Source organism: Vicia villosa, linkage group LG3, assembly GCF_029867415.1.
Source record: "Vicia villosa cultivar HV-30 ecotype Madison, WI linkage group LG3, Vvil1.0, whole genome shotgun sequence".
NCBI classification, from domain to species: Eukaryota; Viridiplantae; Streptophyta; class Magnoliopsida; order Fabales; family Fabaceae; genus Vicia; species Vicia villosa.
The window spans coordinates 212,902,429-212,923,992 of NC_081182.1; the positions used below are offsets into that span (position 1 = coordinate 212,902,429).

Consider the following 21,564-nt stretch of genomic DNA (forward strand, 5'->3'; position numbering starts at 1 on the left):
AAATAAAATTAAAAATAAGGTTAAAAACAAATAAACCGGAAAAAAAGCGAAAAGTGAGAAAAGTGGTATTCGAACCCAGAACTTCTCACTCAAACAAAATAAATAGGGAAACATAATTCTTCAGCCCCTTAAGGAATATCACAGAAACTTGTTGATCCAAAGCCCTATCTTTTCGAAGAAACAAAATAAACAGTGCATATTTTTTTGAATTTTGATTAGTGGTTAGTAAGCGAAATATAAAAAGCAAAAGATGAACACAGAGATGCTTGGTGATCCCTCAAAGGAAAGATGAGAATCAAAACCAAGGGTCACTCTCAAGATTGTGATCTTGATGTGTTGTATGAATGCAACTATAACTGAGGATCCTTAGGATCAAAATTGGGGTATGACACTATGGATCCATCATGGATCCTAAGGTTTTCTCACTATCCAGTATAGAAAAGCCTATTAACTCGTAGAATCACGATTGAGTTTCCCTTGACCACTCAATTGTATACTCTAATTACATATCACACATTAAGATAATAGGTACATGTTTCCTCCAGAATAGGTCTTCCGGGTTTACCTGTCAGTCTTCTCTCGGAGACTACGCTCAAGGTCTAGTCTTCTAGGTTTACTTGCATACCTGCTCTCGAAAACAAGTCCCAAATTACATTTTAAAATCTACATGGTAAGTAACGAGTATGGACTATAGAGAAACATGGAATCAACATTGAACCGCCACTACGATTCAACTCCTCCAATATCTCAAGGCCCTAGTCATACCACGAAATTCACCCGTAGGTGAAGCGACAAAGGAAAATGTAGTGATCCATATCTTCGGGAGTTCATCCCCGAAGAATATCTCATGAACTACGGAGCACGATCCATTCCCGAGACTCATGCTCGAGAAATAACCTGCAATATATGTGGTAAAAAAGGTCTTTCCTGGAGCCAATCTATAGGAAATAGCCAACATATACGTAACTTTCATCACTATCTCGGGTCAACTAGGATCAGTGACTAGTTACTATCCTCTTGTATGTTCTCCTATGACTCGACCTATCATTATTATACCATCGATTATAGAACTTTTAAAGTAGCTGCTTAGTAGAAAAAAGGGATAGATGGCTAGCATCCGTTCATCTCTCTTAGTCTCGGTATCCTAAGGTTAACTTACCAACGTCATACTTATTAATCAACACATAAGATTACATCAAGCTATGAGACTTCCTCGTCTCTTGGTTCACATGCTTAGCTTCGCAAGCTACAAGACCTCAACGTCTTTTGGTGCACAAAGGCCTTTAGAATGATTAACAAATTGATTCTCCAAGTATTATCTTTTATTAATCAAGATACATGGGCATACACATGAATTTTATCATTACTTAAGAGTGCATTATAGTTGTGGAAGCTTAGGCATCTCATAGCCCTTAACGTTAGCTTTCCAATGCCTCCGACCGCATCAAAATCCAAGTTGTGAAGCTCAAGTTATGGTCGAAATAATGAAGGGTCGTTTTCAGTCAGGTGCAATCGGTTTGCATAGATGTCCAATCGATTTCTCACTGAACAGAATGTATAGAATGGAAATCTTTCATAGTCAATTGATTGCTTGACCACTGAAATTGATTTCCCATTTAACCAAAAGCAAAAATGTTATATTTCCTGCATTAAACGAATTCTAATACACCCTAGTCTCAATCCAAATAGACCCAAGCATATATAGCATGACCATTTTAACATGATTTATAGGTAAAACATCATAGAGAAATAAGCATGCATATTCATGTAATCAAATATCATGTATCTTAATGATTCACAATAACATGCAACACAATCAAGCATCATATTTCTTAAATTAAACCCAAATACAACATGTTTAGCATAAGAACATAGAATCACTTATCTCTAATGAACCTCAAAATCACTTATCATGTAACCCTAACATTTACCCCAAGGTTACTACCTAGGAACCCATATTGAAAGAGTAGTAGATAAAGGTTAGAGGTTGGGTTGGTGATGAGGATGATGATGCACGCATGCATGCAAGAGACTTGGATTTCCTCCTTCTTCTTCCTCCTTGTCCGCCCCTCTTCTCTCCTCTTGCTCTTGTTTTTTAATCTGATTTTCTAAGTGTGGAGAAGAAAATGGGAGAAGGAAGAATGAGTTAGAAGTGTTACAAAAACTTATATGTTCCAAGATCAAAAAGACTATTTTTCTCTTCAACTTAAACCTCAAAGACAATTCACTTCTTGTCTTGTAAACTCATTCTAAAATCATTCATCTAATCACTAATCATCATAATTATGTCTAATTACTAACATCAACATACTTAGTGATAATTAGTAATTAGGGATGTTACAGTTTTGGTTTTTAGTTTTGAAAATTAGAAAGAGACAAATTCTTATGTCTAATTACTAACATCATAATCAATAAATTATTAGGAAAAAATATTAATATCAATATAATTATGAAACAAATATCCATCTTACAAACTATAGAATTACAATATTGTTTTTAAAAGTTTCTTTAATTTTGTGTAAATAGTTTGATTATTAAATTGGAAATTTGGATATGTGATGATATCTAAAATTACAAATATTTGCCTTTAAATACATTAAATATTAATATCTTACCATAAGAGAATTAAAAACTTATATAAGTAATTCAAAGTTCTTTCAAAATATTTAACTCAAATTTCATATAATTTTCATATAGTGTTATCATTATATTAAGGTAATACATGTTCACTCGACCTAAAGAACATGACCTACCTACCTCTCTCTCTCTCTCTCTCTCTCTCTCTCTCTATATATATATATATATATATATATATATATATATATATATATATATATATATATATATATATATATATATATATATATATATATATATATATTACAAAGAAATACAAGAACAATAATTACAATGAAAAAATACTAGTGTCTGATTTATTTGGTTTTGTAAAATTAGTTTTTAATTTTTAAATATGAAAGTAATAAAACTTTATATCTAATCAAATTAAAATAATTTTTTAAAACTATTATCTATTTAAGAGTTTTAAAAATTAAAAAATTAAAATTGATTTTAGATGATTTGATTTATAAATTTGAAAACTAGAAAAAGAAAAAAATAGAAAAAGTGGCACACTTTTTATTACTGACGATTTTATAATATTTACAATTTTAAAACACTTTTTAAAAGTATAATAGTTAAACATATTGTTTTCAAAACTTTTCTTTAAAATAGATTTACAAAATGATTCTTAGGAATTAAAAAAAAAATATTAACAACTTGTTTACATTATTATATTTTAGAAAAAATACAAATTAATACTTTTACTCACGATTAAACTCTAACTTAATTGCTTACATTCATCTAACTTAACTAATACATAGTAGCTGAGTTATCTCACAAATTGTATATTGAAGAAAAATATCAAAATACGTAATTATATAAAAGAGAAAATAAATATATTATGTACATCTATAAAATATAAATGAAATAGACAACTTGATATTGCATACAATTTTTATTACACATAAGGAAATATGCTTTACAACTATAACTTGTATATAGCACTATTTTTATTGGAAATATTATTATTTATATTTGGTATAAATGTTTAATATATTCTAAGTTAGAGTTTTAAAGCGTTGTTCCTTAAATATTATGAGATTCTTATGAATTATTTTTAAAAAATTAAGTTAAATTTGAATATTTCTTTTAAATTCTATAAATATATACAATATATATTATTTTTCTTTTTTAAAATTATATTACTTTTGAAATTTTTGTTATATATAAACCCTTAGAACTAGTTTAACCAGCATAAATAGTTTTACTGTTTTAATTTTTTTAAGTTATTTGAAATGGCTCAACATTCTTTCATGTTAATTATCTTTCTTGTCTTCGTATTTTCAGGTAAATAAATTTTTATATTAAGTTTTGTACAATATATATGCGTTTGATATTGTTCATTAACCTGGGTGAATATGTACAACTTCATATAATGATAAAAATATATGAAGGATGTATAATTTAGGTTTATTTCTTTAAAAAAATCTACAATATTTCATATTGAGTATATATATATATATATATATATATATATATATATATATATATATATATATATATATATATATATATATATATATATATATATATATATATATATATATATATATATATATATATAAAACTTTTCAATTACTTAGGTTATCAAATAATAGTTCTCATCTAATATTGCTTAAAGAAATATAATTTTTTAACCAAACTTTTATATTTTTAAGTAGTTTGTTATATGATAATTATGTTCTTTTTTTCAGTCATATCAATGAAAAATGGTGTAGTCATGGCAAAGGAGTGTATTGCAACTCGTGAAGGTCAATGTCTTCTTGAAGCATGCGGAGCATGGTGCTTTCAAACTTATAAAGGTCATGGAACTTGTGTTCAGGCTGGTGGAGATCCATTGCATCCTGTGTTTAAATGTATTTGCAATTATGATTGTTCCACTTAATAGAAAAATATCGGATTTAATTATATTAAAAATATAAAAGAATATTAAAATAAAGTTAATAAATTCGAAGCAATTCAATATATTATAGAAAAGTTTATTAAAATATTTCTTATATTTATTGCAATTGAAAACATTAAAAAGTTATTTTCTTGTATGTATATAATAAATATGTCTATATTTTATCATAGTATAATACTCCATCTTCGAATGGTAGGATAATAGTGATAATAAATCAAGCAATAAATACAAATTATACGAATTAATACGATTGTTTCAGATAGACAAATTCGTGGGTAAAATTTTGAAAATCTTTTATCTGAATCAATTAATATTTAGTTTCATTGGTTTGTTTCGGTTTTTACTCAAAGTTAAAAGATGTTCAACACAAAACATTATATTCTGATTTGGATCCCAATTTAGTTCGGATTTATCCGAAGCAATTTTTTTTTTTTTGAAAGCAAGAGATTATATTAGAACTAACAAGATTCGAGATTACATCCCACAAAAGGGCCGAAAAAGAAAATTACAAACCGATTGGAACCTAACATAAGTAAAACAATGGGTTATTGCTAAACTCATAAAAGTTATAATTGGAATGAGTAATTTTCCCTATGAACGACCACCTCCAAACGAGTGCCTTACAACTCCAAACGACATCCCTCGAATTCCAAGTACCGTCGTTGAAGACAATTTCGTTCCTTCGCAACCAAAGGTTCCACAATGTAGCTAACCAAACCATACCCGTTTTAGTGCTTTTGACTCTCTTCGCACGACAAAAGGAACTCCAAGTCAAAAAGCTTTCTTTTAAATCTACTCCTAACTTAAACGGTATCCCAATCCACTCGGCAATTTCCCTCCAACCATTCCGGCATACCGACAAAAGAGGAAAGAGTGAAGAATAGATTCATTGCAATTGTCACAGAACACACAATCATGATTCGAAGTATTGGAAAGAATACCTTTGCGCCAAAGTGAGTCCTTTGTTGGAACTTTATTGTGGAAACATCTCCAACCAAAAAACCTCACTTTCAAAGGTACATCAACCTTCCAAATATCCTTAAAAGCCGAATCGAATCTATTAATCGGGCCAAAAGGAATAGAATTTTTGCAAAGTGAAAGGTAACAGGAAGCTACCGTGAAAATTCCGTCTGGGACCAACTTCCAAACAGCGACGTCCGGTTTAAATTCAGTCAGCTCAGCCGCGGTTAGAGCAGCAAGAAGGCACTGGAGCTGCTGGGCGTGAGCAGTCCTTCCGTTTCGCTCCGTCTGAACATTTGCAGTGCTGGCCGTAAGCACCTGAGCAGCGTTTCTGACCTGTTCCGTAGCAGTGCCTGCTGTAGCATCAATTAAAATGCTGGCTGCATTGTGCTGAATAGCAGGAAACAAAACAGCATCATGTTCCAATTCTTCATTCACTCCCATTTGCTGATTATGAGCTTGCCCGGTGGGGATGCCTAAATCTCCCCAAAGCCATTCCCCATTATTCCATCCACCCATGGCGCCAATAGAAACGTCTTGCAACTTGGAGTAATTGAAAAGATTTGCGAACCGATCTTTTAAAGAGCCGTCCTCCAACCAATGGGATTTTCAAAAGGAAATAGAGTGCCCATCTCCCACCTGAAAAAGAAAATGGTTAGTAAAAAAATTTTCCGGAAGATCTTTCCCCAACGAGATTAAATCCGCCCACCACGCCGAAGTCTTTCTTCCCTTCTTAACACTCGGATTGTCATGACTCAATCTAATATTCACATCTTCATAACGCGCTTTGAGCAATCTATACCATAATTCTTTAGTTGCTCCATAAATCCTCCAATGCCATTTCAAAAGAAGTGCTTTATTAAAGAGGTCCAACCTTCTAAATCCGAGACCACCTTTCTCCACCGGCAAACACAACTCATTCCACTTAACCCAATGCACTTTCCTTTTTTCCTCTACCCCTCCCCATAAGAATTTGCTTTGAATTCTATTAATCTCCGCTATCACTTTCTTCGGAGCCTTGTAAAAAGAGAGAGTGAAATCGCCAAACTACTTAAGATTGATTTTATAAGAGTAATCCTCCCACCAAAACTAAGCCACCGCCCTTTCCAAGAATTCAATTTCCTCCTAACATTGTTCAAAAGAGGGTTCCAAGTAGAGATTCTTCTAGGATTTGCACCGATAAGAATACCAAGAAATTTGAACTCTTTTGCTTCCTCCCTACAATTAAGGAAATTAGTAGCAACTCCCATGAAGTGCGAATTTATGTTAACACCAATCAATTTGCTCTTATGGTAGTTAATCCTTAAACCCGAGACCAATTCAAAACTCCGCAACACTGCCTTAATAGCCCAAAGATGATTCCAACTTCCGTCACCAATTAGAAGCGTATCATCGGCGAATTGGAGAATGTCAATGAAACACTTTCCATTGACGTTAAACCCAACAAAATCCCCATTATCAACCGCCCTTCCGACCAAAGCCTTTAATCCTTCTGCCACTATAACAAAAAGGAAAGGAGATATAGGATCTCCTTGACGAAGACCCTTTTCCACCGTGAATTCTTTCGTTGGACTACCGTTCACTAACACCGACATCTTGCTAGTGAAAACTAGCGCTTCCATCCACTTCATCCATAATTCCCCGAACCCCATCCTTCTCAACATGTGCCTAAGAAAGTTCCAACTCACTTTGTCGTATGCTTTTTCAAAATCGACCTTGAAAAGAAGACATTCTTTTCTTTCCTTACTAGCAAAGTCAACTAACTCGTTTGCTATTACCACACCGTCCATCATTTGTCTCCCCGGAACAAAAGCATTTTGACAATTAGAAATGATGTGAGGAAGAACCTTCTTGATCCTACTAGCCAAGACTTTAGAAACAATTTTGTGAATGCATCCGATAAGGCAAATAGGCCGGTAATCATCTAAAGCTAAAGGATTGTCACTCTTAGGAATAAGAGCAATGAAAGATGATGTTATACACTTGGACAACACCGCTCCGGATAAGAAACTCTTGAAACAAGCAAAAACATCTTCTTTTAAAAAAGACCAACATTTCTTGACAAAAAGAAGCGATATTCCATCCGGTCCCATACTCTTAGAACCATCACAACTCCAAACCGCCTCCTTTATTTCTTCTATCGTAAGCCTCTAAAGAACAAGATTGATCTTCATTCAAAGATCCAATAGCAACATCTTCCAATAGAGGTCTTTCGAAACACTCCTCCTTAAACTTGCATTCGAAATGATTCTTCACCCTATCCTTCACCTCATTAACCGTAGCAACAACCCCTTCATTAGAATCTAACAAGCAAATGCGGTTCATGCGCCTTCTTTCCTTCACCGAGTTATGAAAGTATCTACTATTATCATCCCCATCATTTAACCACCTCATCCTACTTTTTTGAATCAACATGTTCTCCTTGAGTTTAAGGTTGAACCATATATTCTTTGACGCCTTGACCTTATTCAAATGAATCTCTTCCTCCCACACCTCCCTATCGTCCCATTTGTTTAATTCTTTCACATTCTCTTCTATCTCCAAATCAATTTTCCCAAAAATATTTTTTTCCCACCACTTCAATCTCTCTTTAATCAAACGAAATTTCTCCTTCAAAACAAAATCTCCCCTCCCTTGAACTTTAATTCCCTCCCATTCCTTCTTAACAAAGTCAAAGAAATTCTTGTCATTAAACCATTCATTATTGAACTTGAAAGGTTTTGGCCCCCAATCCTCCTTATCCACCATCAACCACACCGGACAATGATCGGAAATATCTCTCATTCCTATCCATTGACCAACCACCCCCCAAGATGAGATAATATTGTTGGAAATAAGAAATCTATCGATTCTACTCTTCGACTTTCCATCTCCACTAAACCAAGAGAATCTCTTGCCCTTGCAAGGCACATCAACAAGCCCCGTTTCTTCAATGAAATCCGAAAAGTCTTTCCATTTGGCATTGCCATTTCTAGAAGAAATACCACATCTCTCACTCCTCTTTTTAACCGCATTAAAATCTCCTGCTACTATCCATTCTCCGTCTTGATATTTATTTTTTAACACTAACAACCGGTTCCATAAAATTCGTTTCTGAGACAAAGTGCAATCAGAATAGACATTAACCACATAATAAATTGCTCCTTTCCACAAAACCTTTGTTCCTAGAAAACCCGGGCCCGAAAAACTAGCCTCCACTGAAACAGTTTTAGAATTCCATATAGACAGTAAACCACCAGATGAACCTTCCGAAGCTGTAAAAGAAAAAGCCATTTCTTCCTCACCCCACAAGCTTTTAACCAGCGAGTCACTAACCTCTTTCAATTTTGTTTCTTGTAAGAGAAAAAAAGCAGCCCTCCCATTTGTTATTAAACTTCTGATCTTCTTCCTTTTAATTAGGCTACCTCCCCCCCTAATATTAAAGCTTCCAACAATCATTTGCAACAATTAAGTGTCCCCTTCCTGCCTTCATTACCATTACTTCCCCTTGACAAAACTTCCACTGATTTGTTCTTAACAGAATTCCCAGCAAGATTTAGAACGACCCCTAACTTGTCTATTTCAAAATTCAACCTATCGTTACCGCAACTACCAAAGTTAGAGAGAGTTCTAGTATTGCATCTAACTATATCAGATTCAACAGGCTGAGTGTCAAAAAACGGAGTTTCAATACAATCACTAGAATTACTCAGATTGGTGCTGCCGCAGAGAGGGGGGTTGAGAGATAAAATCTGGTTATCAGCATCCAACGCAAGAGAAACGGGCTCCAGAATTGTTTTGGAATTTACGGCAATTTGTTTCTTTTTCTTATTGGACTTGCATGCTCCACTTCCACTGGTCCCACCCAGCCCATTAAGAGATTTGAAAACAGACTTTTTCTTAAAGACTTTCTTACCCTCCACAGTTCTTTCCACGTCATCCAAAAGTGTAACACCACACGACTTTCTCTGTTTTGAGATATTAGCATAAATGCTTGCAGACTCTGTGTCCCTACCAAACTGCTTACAATTTTCTCCACGCCTCGACTGTTGCGTCCTTGAAAAGGAATTAGCAGAAGAACTTTCATGAAAAAGTTTCTGATTGTCCATTTCCTTCTTTTTTAACTCTAGAATGGCTTGTATTGCTTTATCAAAAGATGAGCCTATTCCTAATGTAGCTGACTCTACGGCAGTATAATTATTATCCCTAGGAACTCCGAAAACTTCTCTGCTCCTGCTGTACGACGGCTGAACAAGTCCTTTGCCGTGAGAAAAAAAAATTTCTTCGCCAGACCGATTCTCCCCCGCCATATCCTTTTCTTTGCCATCCACCAGAACATCGAACTCATCTTGTTGCTCCTTCCCTTCATGAAAATCATTACCTTCGAACTCAGAGGCTGCCCCAAAGGTTTCCAAATCATAATCGGAAGAGGAAAAAGAACCACCGTTAGACACATCTAGTTTTTTTCTCTAGAACCCTTACTGGTCCATAAGTGTCTTCCCGTAGCACCAAAGAGAAGTTTTCTCCATCAACTGAAAAAACCATCTGTTCCTTTAAAACAAAGTTAAAAGGAACCCTAACCATTATCCTTGCTATGTCCAGATTTGTAGCAGCACTAGTGTTATCATCAACACAGACGAACTTGCCCAAAAGATTAGCGATTTTCTCAAAGAACTCACTGCACCAAGCTTGACATGGCACTCCATACAGCCTCACCCACATAACTCTCTCCGAATCAACGTCATTTGTTTGCCATGGTCTAATGTTCTTGAACCATTGCTTCCACCACCATTTTCCTTCCTCTAGAAGTTCCTTGATTAAACCTTCTTCCATCTCCTCCAACAAACAAAGATTCGCGCCCATTGGATGAACTCTTATGGAGAAAAATCCTTCCATCTCCATATGCGTTTGAATGTTGTATGACTCTCCTGAAAAAACCACCTCTCCAATATAAGCTTTTTTCCATCTATCCAAGCTCTCTGATGGAGATTTGAAACAAAGCATTGGTGTGTCAACCTTGTCCTCCTTACTTTTGTTGCTACCTTGAACGATTTCAGCGAAAGACATAGAATTCCCCACTTTTCTGTTAAATCTCTTGTTCATCTCCTCCCTGCCCCCGCCCCCATAATGATTCTCTTTAACAAAATTTCTGCTCTTACCGTCCCTTCTTCCTCTTTCGAATCTGGGTTGATTCACATGGATCTTGTTCCCATCAATAATGATGTTATCAAGTTTTATTGCAAGTAGCTTCTCATCGATAACGCCTTTAAATCTCGCAAAGCCGAAGCGTTTACCAAATTTGTTGCGTTTAGGAGGGATCACCACTTCCACCGTATCGCCTACGCAACTGAAAAGATTAAACAAATCCCCTGCCCTGCTTCTATCCGGGATCACTGAAAAATAAAAAGATGAAACAACCTCCCCATCCTCTACCTGCATACCCCCATAAGGGAAAGTATCCCACCTTGAAGAGACATTACGGAACAATCTCTTCTGAACTTTCTGCCACGCCATAAACAGAGAAGAGAATGAAAGCAAACTCTAGAGAGAAGGGAGAGAGAGGAAGATTTTCTCTCTCATTGCTTTTTTTCTGGCAAAGTAAATGTTATCCGAAGCAATGAACACGCTTCAGGATAAATATGTTATTTGTTTGTTTCAGGATAAATATGTTATTTGTTTGTTTAATACTATTTGTTATTTTTAAAAACTATATATATATATATATATATATATATTTATATATATATTTATATATTTTTATTTATTTATCTAAAAAATCTTAAAAGACACGTAATATCATAGAGTATTGAAAAGGACCCTCCTATTGAAAAAAACAAAATGGCTTTACTTCCATTGGTGACCTTTAAATTTGTCTGAGCATCTTCTGCATGCAAACTCATAATGTCATGTTGGCCAATCAAGAGAGGTCAGTAACCCCACGTATGAAACAACAACAAAATTTATGTCGTTGAAAAGAAAGTGGGACCTTGAAAATACATTGGCATTTGGCATGAAGTTGGCAATCTTTTAACTTTAATATGTTGTTATTTTTGGCTTATATATTTGTTAGAAATGAAGTGTAAATTAATAGATTGAAGTGTCATTGTCTTTCTGGATATGTCCTGGTTGTGGTGATAAAAATAATAGAATTGTTTCTCTCACATGGCTGCAGTTACTACAAAATCAAATGTGAAAGTGATGTTAATGTATGTCGGCCAGATAGGTCCATATTTTTAAACTCCTTTCATATTATAAAGTGTATGTTCTTAATGGTTATTAGTATTTGTTTTTTGGTTTTGAAAAAGTCAAAAACAAATATTTATATTCACAAGTGTTGAGGAGGTATGGAAAGTTTGGAGTAACAAAGGAACCAATATTTCATGATCACAAAAAAGGAATATAGTGAAAATTTTAAGGTACCATGTATATAGAATATCTCTTTTTTAAATCAAATATTTTAATTATTTATGGTTGGAGTTGATTGATATATATATATATATATATATATATATATATATATATATATATATATATATATATATATATATATATATATATATATATAATTTCTCATCGTTTCAATGACATATAAAGGATTTAAGTTTTTCATTACAAAATGTACTAGTTATAAACACTTTAAATTTGTATTTGATTTTTTCTTATTCTCGTATATTCTTGTGTTAGAGTATTGTGAGAGATAGTTAAATATTTGCTTTGAGGGGCATGGGTGAATGAGAGAGTCTAGCAATTGTTGAGGGTAAATTATGTATTCTAACAATTTTCACATAATGTTATTCTCTTATTGTCATTTCACAAAGACCGTGGTTTTTCTGTGATTTTTTCTTCAGATTTTGGAGTTTCAATGTTATGTTCGTGTGTTGTTATTGTGTTCTTCTATTTTCTCTATGCCATTTTTTTCTACAAACAAATTGTTGGGTGCATAGACACATTGGGTCACTTTGACGGTAAACATCCACATTGAGTCAAACACTCACCCAAACAAGTGAGAGAGACACCACATATTTATCCAAAATCTTAAGGTATTAGGTAAATGAGTCATCTCACTTATAAAGTGTTCAACCTTCACTTTTTTAACCAATGTGGGACTTCTAACTCACATTTGTATCTCAACAATCTCCCCCTCAAGTGTGAGTCCATCCACTATATTTCCTCTAAAGCATGAACTCTTTCATTCATATACACTTATATCGCCGTTGACACTTTTACCGCATCATAGGAATTTCAACGAAATACGCCGCCTAACCATCATCTTGTCAGAAATACTTTTGATACAAGGAGTCAATCTCTTACTTGGACCATCGGCTCTTACGAATCACTTTGAGGGAAAACTTCCATATTGGGTCAAAGACCGGCCCAAACAAGTGAGAGAGACATTGCATATTCACCCAAAACCTTAATGCATTGGGTAAACGGGCCCTCACATTTATAAAGTGTTCAACCTTCATTTTTCCAAATAATGTGGGACTTCTAAATCACACTTGTATCTCAATATTTATAGGCGATGTATTACTTAATTACTCATACTTAAATGCAATAATCTTGACCACGAGTTTGAGTTCTCACCTCCTATAATAGTATCCAATACATGATCCAACTTCGGTTTTCCCATAAAGTTGAACTAGGTGCTTTGATATTACTTGTTATAGAGTTTGGAAAAGTAGGAAACACTGATTCTAATGCTCGAAAACTACGAGAAAGTGAGATGTCACATATTTACCTAAAACTTTAAGAAATTATTTATATGAATCACCTATCTTATAAATCCAATACTTTACATATTCATAGTCGACATGTGATTTAACCACTCATACTTAATACAATAACAACACCATCCACTGCACAAGGAGTGTCCTGAATAGACACAAAATACAAAATGTATCCAAAAAAAATAAGGTCACACTAAAAATCCTATCAAAATTGAAAATTCAAACCATAACCTCATACATTAACAAAACCTATAATTAAACATTAATGGTACCTAAACGTATTATGGAAGTATGCTTCAATGATGAAGATCAAATAAAAATCAAAGCACCTTATCTTTGTTTCAAGAACATGATATAATGTGTTGTCATTGATTTTGATTTTTTGTTTCAGAAGTCTGCATTAATTTCCTAGAAGTCGTGTTTGATGTCGACATGTTTTTTTAATGTTCAAAACTTAGGAGCAAGACTGAGAAAATATAGGAGTTAATTTATTATATGTCCCTGGATTTTGTAGTAATTCAAAAGACTAAGCTTTAAGAGATCTTTGTCTCTATAGTTCATTATTTGCGGGGTAATTCTTTCTACGTTTGAAGCTTCATCCCTTTATTGGAAATAGTGGTGGTCTTATTTAAATTTGGTGTAGTTCAAAGGTAAGATCCATATTTTCTTTCTCGGACTCTGTTTTTTTTGTATGTCTTGAGTGGGGTTTTCTAGGTCTGTTTGTTTTGTCTATAACGTTTATTTTAGTAATATGCTTTGCTATATAAGAGGGTCATGTGGGAAGATCTTTGTTTATGTAAATTAAACCTTGGGGAGAGTTGTGGTGTGTGTTAGGGGACTTTAATTATGTTTTGTCCAACAGTGAGAGGATAAGGGTACATGGCTCTTCAAGTTTTTCGGAAGTTCTAACTACTTGGCATTTAATAATTTTATCTCTTTGAGGGATCTGATTGATCTTCCCCTTTTAGGTTGAACTTTTACTTGATTCTAACCTAAAGGGTGGATTTCAAGTAGGCATGATAGAATTCTTTTGTAAGATGGATGATGGTATCAGTTGGGGTGGATTCTCAATAGGCCTTGCCTAGAGATGTTTTTGACCATTTTCCGATCATTCTTGAGTATTCAAATCAGTTGTGAGGCCCTAATCCGTTTAGATTCAATAACCATTTGCTAGCTCATAGCAATTTGGATGAGGTGGTCCATTCTGGCCTCTGGTTGGAAAGCTTATGTTCGGAAAGAAAAACTTAAGTCCGTCAACAATACTTTGAAATTATGGAACAAAGAGTTGTGGTGTGTAATTTGAATTCTAGAAGCGATCAGGACATTCTTTTAGAAGGGGATATTGGGGCTTGGATTGGAACCATTGAATTATTTTGGCCCTTCATTTTGATAAAAAATTCATAGTTGTACTAGAGGTCCAAAGATAAGTTGCTTAAGTAGGAAGATGCTAAAACTGGTTTTTCCATGCCTTTGTAAAAAGTATAAGTAATGAAATCTTAGCTCTTAAGGTTGGTAATGGTTATGTTGAAGGGTGTTTGAGATTTGTCTAGATATTTTTAACTATTTCTCCTATCACTTTAGATAACCTCTTGCGGATAGGCCATACATCAATGGAATCACTTTTTGCTCTCTATCTTTCTCCCCCTCCCCTCTCTCTCAAGGATAATTCTGATGCTAATAAGAGTCTTGTCCTTGTTGGGTTTAATTTTTCTTTTTTAAAAAAGATTTTAGCATCTCCTTATGGATGATTTAAAGGTTAAGATTTCAGCACCTCCTTATGGATAATTTCAGCATCTCCATAATGGGATTTCTTAAATGTAAATTATTCGAATCAAACTTTTACACAATTCAAATCATTCTCTAAAATCACACACTTAGAAAATTCATTGATGTATTTGATTAAAATTTATTGGACTTAATCTTTATCCTCAAATGAGGAGTTTTGTTTTTTTTTTTTTTGAGGAGTTTTGTTTTTTTTTTTTTACCTCAAGGTTGTTTGTACCTCATTAATTCATCTAAAATTGAGGAAGTTTATAGAAGGTGAAGTTGTCCCAATATCATAAATGCATGGATTTCAAGAAGGTAAAGATAGGGGTGATCGTATCCGAACCAATCCAAAAGGAAAACCGCAAACCGAACTAATCCAAACCAAAAACCGCAAAAATCGCGTTTGGTTTGGATGGTTTTGGCTGATTTTTGGGGCGAACCGCACGATTCGGTTCGGTTTGCGGTTTTCATTTCACAAAACCGAACCCAACCGAACCGAACCGCATATTTAACTAAACTTTTGAATTTCTATAATTAATTTATTATATTTCCAATCCAATTGCAATATTGTACACTCACGTCACGTGACTCACTATTCCTTCTTCTTCCTTCCTATTCAACATTTCAACTTCATTCTCTGATTTCTCTCTCACTCATTCTAGAGAAGCATTTGGTGCATATGTAGTACTGATAATATTTAGTCCTGAAGTTGTAATGTTGTATGAATATTTAGAACTGAAGTTATCTGATACTTGTATATGTAGTATGTAGTTTATTAGTTAGTATGTAGTTTATTAGTATGAAAAACTGTATATAGTATGTAGTATGAATAACTGAAGTTATATTAGTAATTTAGTATGTAGTATATGTAAAATACATAGTATGGTACTGTAAAATACATGATACACTTACATGGTAGTAATTTTGGTGTAAAATACATGTATGGAGAAATGAATTATTTTAGTGTAATTAGTATGAAAAACTTCTTTTTAATGGTACTGTAATATATGTATGGAAGAATAAATTTTTTTCCTTTTTTTATTTCAGTACATTTTTATTTTATAGTGTAAACCGCAGCCCACCGAACCGATCCTAACCGCATTGGTTTGGTTTGGTTTGGATGACTTTTTAAAAATTAACCAAACCAAACCGAACCGCATGCATTTTTATCTCGCGGTTAGGATGACTTTTATGCTCAAAACCGAACTAAACCGCACCGCGAACACCCCTAGATAAAGATGAGAATTCGATTTACATAAAAGTTCTCAAAAATCAAAGAACAAGTTTGTGAGAATAGTTGAAGATTAGATTGTTAAGTACTTGGACTTTGATAACTAAATAATCTATAATAAAAAAAAAAGCGTGCAAAACGAACTATCATATAATTGTTAAAAAATTTACTAGTATAAAATATTTGTCACAATTAAACATTAATTAAATTGTATTTTTATTTACTTTGTCATATATATATATATATATATATATATATATATATATATATATATATATATATATATATATATATATATATATATATATATATATATATATATAAGTTAAAAATTGTGATTAATTGTATTAATTTATTTGTTATTTATTTATTTTATCACATAAACTAACTCTTTATTGAGTATTGTAAAAATATATATTGATTATATTAATCATATTATAAAAATTAATTTCAATTGTAAAGACATCACATGTAACCATTAATTTAACACGTCGGTTGAAATTATAAAGAGCAATTTAATACTTTTAATTTAAATACCACAAAATCTAACAAAAAGATAAAAAGTTGCGACATTACAAAACATAAGTTGAAGTGTTCATTGAGGCAACTAAGAAGACAACATCTTGTGTCACTCCATGATTTGCCAGCCACATTTCTTTTTATCACAAAAACTCAATAATAATAAGACAATTCTTTTTCTCATTATAGATTAATATGAACAAAAACATAGTTTAAATTTTTGCTAAGTGGACCCATAAACAGCGAGTTTTTTTATTTGGTCTAAACACATCCCGTTAAAAATGGAGAAACAATGATTTTTGTATTATTGGTGATTTTTCAACCACTATAAAATATGTAGACAAATGTGTCTAATATCAAACTTTTAAAAATGATTTATGAGAAAATAATAATTAATAAAAAATAAATTTTATCAATGTCAATATAATATAAATTTTTCAAAATTAGTTTCAAAATAAATACTAACTATTTTTATATAAAATAATATTAATCCGAGAAGATTGGCCTAAATTTTATCCGTCGCATTGTAATTTGGTTTTTTCTTTAGCCACCTCCCTATGGGGGTCACCCCCAGCGAAAAACCCAAAATACCCCTGCTTCGGAAATGAACTTCCGAAGCATTGATTTTTTTAAAAAATTTTCACAATTCGGAAGTGCATCTCCGAAAACACCTCATGGGGTGTCTTCGGAGATGAACTTCCGAAAACACCTCATGGGGGTGTGTTCGGAGATATACTTCCGAAAACACATTTATTCAGATTTTGGGGGGTTTCGGAAATGAACTTCCGAATTATGCAGAAATTGTGTTTTTTTTTTTATGTTTTTTCTTAACAGTCTCGCATTTTTAATTAAACGCAAACGCCAAATAAAATAAGCAACAGATAAACTGAAAATACTAATATGATAAATCAAATCCAAATAATATATACAAGTCGAAAATAATAATAATAATGTGCGAAAGATACAATCCGAAAACAAAAAATAAATAAACCCGACCACTACTGGGTGTGCCTAACCCTCTCTCCCTGAGACCTCCTCTGCCGCCCACAATTCGGAAGTTCATTTCCGAAACTGGGATGGAGGTGTTTTCGGAAATGAACTTCCGAAACACCCCTGCGATGAAGTTCTCTGCAACTTCCATGGCAGACCCCAAAACCAGACTTAAAAACAACTCAAAATGCTTCTAAACAACCTAAATACTACTAACAACCTACCCATATATCATTTATGCAATTGAAAACCTAAATAACATGCATTTGAATAATGGATCTAACAAATTCAAAACTTACAAATTGAGTGATTTGAGGGCTTTTCAATGTAGTATAGCAATGTGATTGGAGCTTTGATGCAGCCTTGGAAGTGTGTTTGCACAAAATTTCTCCTTTGGTTGTGTTTGATGTTGAATTAGGGTAAATGAATGGGGGAGGGGGAGTGTTTTGCTTAATCTACAAAACGCGCATTATTTCGGAAGTTCATTTCCGAAATGTTGTTTTCGGAAATGAACTTCCGAAATAAGACAATTATTTCAAAAAAAGGCGCTTTCGGAGATGCATCTCCGAAAACACCTTTTTCTTGCATTTCGGAAATGCATTTCCGAAGTCGGGGGTAGTCTGGGTTTTTCACCAGAGGTGGACTAGAAGGTTGGGAGGTGGCCAAAGAAATTTTCTTGTAATTTTTAATCTTGACTCGAGGAAACTATTTTGGACAGACTAAAATAATTTTATATTGTTTGAATGAGAATAATTTATAAATAACACTCATATATTTTAGTTTAATTTAACAAAATATTTTTTTAAATAACAAAGTCGCAAGTGTTCTAGATATAAAGAATAAATAATATATCATAAAATTTTACCTAAAATAATAATTACCACATTTAGACCAGGATCATACATTAATAAAAAAACAAAATTAAAATAATAACATTAATATTAAAATTTGTCAAAAATAACAAAATCCAAAGGACAGACTGTATTACTATTTTATGATCAACAATTTGATTATTCACACGTACCATGTTTGTGATAACATATTTGTTATATATTGAAATAAGACTTACAAATTATAAAAAAATCTATTAAAATATTCTCTGCCATTAAAAAAAATAATTAAAATTGTTTCTGGAAGAAATAATTTGACATAGTGAAGATTGTACAAGAATTCTAGTCCCACCAGACAGAGTCAGTCACATGATACACATAGTTGTGATTGTACAAGAATCTTGACATATTGAAGATCTATCTTTATACATCTATACCTGTTTTCTCATTCTCATAAGTCACAAACAATAACAGAAGTAAAGATTTTGAAAGATCTTTACAAATAGTTAGCTTATGACAAATCAATTATTCATTTATTTTCTGAAAATTGAACTAAATTATAAATAAATAAATAAATAAATAAATAGAGGTGTACTTAATATTATTCTTATCGTAAAATGAAAGATATTTATTTGAGATTTTAAAAATAATATTAATTAAATAATACAATTAAAAAATAATAATAGTATATTAAAAACTTTAAGAGTTATCTACGATAACTGAACTCTCTCGGAGCATAGTCAAATAACACATTACCATGTGTTGTATGATGAAAATAGATTCAGTATATGATGAAAATGGAACTTATGTTTTGTTGTTGATGTTGATGCATGTTATGCAATCCTCCTGGTCGGCAATAATGTCTGCGTAATACAAATAAAGTCGAATGAGATATAATTAAATTAGAAAAAAATATAATTTTCCTATATTTCATAGATACAGCTACAGAATGATCTAACGTTCATTTCTTCCGTAGATGCATATACAAAAGTTTCTGAAACCTCCAAAACTTAATAATGGCGTCGGGTCACTGTTGTAGAGGGTTGAAAAAACCCCATTTGGTGGCTTGAACGTCATTTTAACACATCAAACAACACATTCATTGTCTCTAAACTATATTTCTAAAACAATCCAATCATTTCTAAACCTAAAAATCGAATTCTAACTCTATATTACAAATACTCTTAAATAATTCGAAAAGTCAAAAACTTACCGATTAAATTGAATTTTGAACTTAATAGAATGTGTTGATAATTGTTGTGGACGTTATCGGCCGAACTCGAGAGAAAGAAAACAAGCTTTGGGGAAGTTTGATTTTTGAGGTTGAGAGAGTATGAGAGTTGAAGAAGAGAAAAATGAAGAATGGGAAGGAGAAGCGTGTGGTGCGAATTATAACATCAAATTCTTCCGTATGTGCATCTACGGGGGCTTCTGTATGTGCATTTACGGAAAAAATCAATGTTAAACAAAAAACAAAATGCTTTCGGAGATACATTTACGAAAAACAATTTATCAATTCGTATGTGCGTGAGAAATCCATGGGTGAGATAAGAAATATATTTAAACAATATTCATAACACTTTTGCTTACATGATTGTTTCTCAAAAGTAAAAGCAGTATAATGCAAACTGTCACCTTTGTATTCAGACCTAATGTCCAAACCTGCAAAACTTTGGTCCCATTAACTGCTCTAGCATGACACTAGTACCTTCATACAGAGAAGAAAAACCAAAACATCAATCCCACAAAGAATAACTCTTCACATCATAATAACTACTATCTTCAATTTTTACCTTTTACCTCTCTTTGCACATCTTGTCCAATATAATAATATGTCATAAAGGATCTTTGTTTCTTTCCATACTATAATAAATTAATAGAGGAATTTCAGTCAAATGATTATTACTTCATCCTTACAATTTTATAAGTATCTTTGTTTTTTCACAACAGTAAAAATTGACTTTTGAAATTAATGTATCAAATTTTTGTGTATATCTTTTTAAATTACATTTTGTATGTTAATACATTTAATTAAAACTTTTTAGCTTTCAAATACAAAATAATAGTATTAATAAGTTTATTACAAAAAATAAAAAAGGGTGGGTGAGATAACTTAATTGATATGTGTTAGTTGAGTCAAATAAATATAATTGATTGGTCTAAAGTTTAATTTTTAACGATAACATTTATTTATATTTTTGTGTTGATGTAAACAAAAATATAAAAATCAAACAGATCATCAACTGTCACACGAAATTTAAGGTGACAACCACATATATGGACTAACTTCTCGTCCGTTTAATTGGCTACCAAGTACAAAATATTTCAAGAAACTATACATATTGCAATTAAGTGGATCGAACTCTCTTTATTCTCACCACAGAATACATGTTACACCCATTGAGGATCTTGAATAAGTTTTTGAATAAACATGAGCTTTCAAGAGAACAAAGTAACTTTATATATGGCCAAATCTTCATAACAAGGTTACATATATCAAATGATCATCTAAAAAGTGGTTGAAAATGGAATATCTAGCCAAGAGAGCCCTGGAAGTTGATCAAAAAGAGAATTGGCCCAAAGAAATATGATCCCAAATCCAACAATCGTTATCCAAGCTACTTGAAACCCATTAGATATGGATCATTAAATCATGAATCGACTTTCCCTCCTAAACTTCAACCAACTCATTTACCACACTTGTAACATTCAACAACCTCTTGTTTGAAATTAAGGATGATCTTAGAAAACACAAACAAATGTGGTACCTCACTCACTCGTCCAACCAATAATTAGGAAAAATCCCAGTACCTACCACTTTCTTCACACCTTTTGCAAACTAGTCAAACCTTATTTCAACAGAAATATGTAAGTGATAAACTTGACTTTACCAATAAGAGTTTCAACAACTATGCCAAATGTTACTACTCGATGAAGAATTGAGATCAAACTACCATATACATAGAAATAAAAATCCAAACCACAAAAAGTCAGTTCTTGAAATCACTCTACACCCCTCACTTACCTAACAAAACCATG

General features: G+C 32.5%; 1 protein-coding gene and 1 long non-coding RNA gene across 2 annotated transcripts; one reads left to right on the forward strand and one right to left on the reverse strand.

The window, feature by feature from the left end:
- Nucleotides 1–3,771: 3,771 nt before the first annotated feature.
- On the forward strand, nucleotides 3,772–4,577 carry LOC131657310 (uncharacterized). Its single transcript, XR_009300612.1, has 2 exons — nucleotides 3,772–3,906; nucleotides 4,314–4,577. It is a non-coding gene; the product is annotated as an uncharacterized LOC131657310 (long non-coding RNA).
- Nucleotides 4,578–7,588: 3,011 nt separating this feature from the next.
- Nucleotides 7,589–8,755, reverse strand: LOC131659881 (uncharacterized). Its single transcript, XM_058929002.1, has one exon. The coding sequence runs from the start codon at nucleotides 8,753–8,755 to the stop codon at nucleotides 7,589–7,591; it is 1,167 nt and encodes a 388-aa protein (XP_058784985.1).
- Nucleotides 8,756–21,564: the final 12,809 nt, after the last annotated feature.

Coding starts and splice junctions, on each gene's coding strand:
- LOC131659881 (XM_058929002.1), bottom strand. CDS start 8,755: ATGGCTTTTTCTTTTACAGCTTCGGAAGGTTCATCTGGTGGTTTACTG.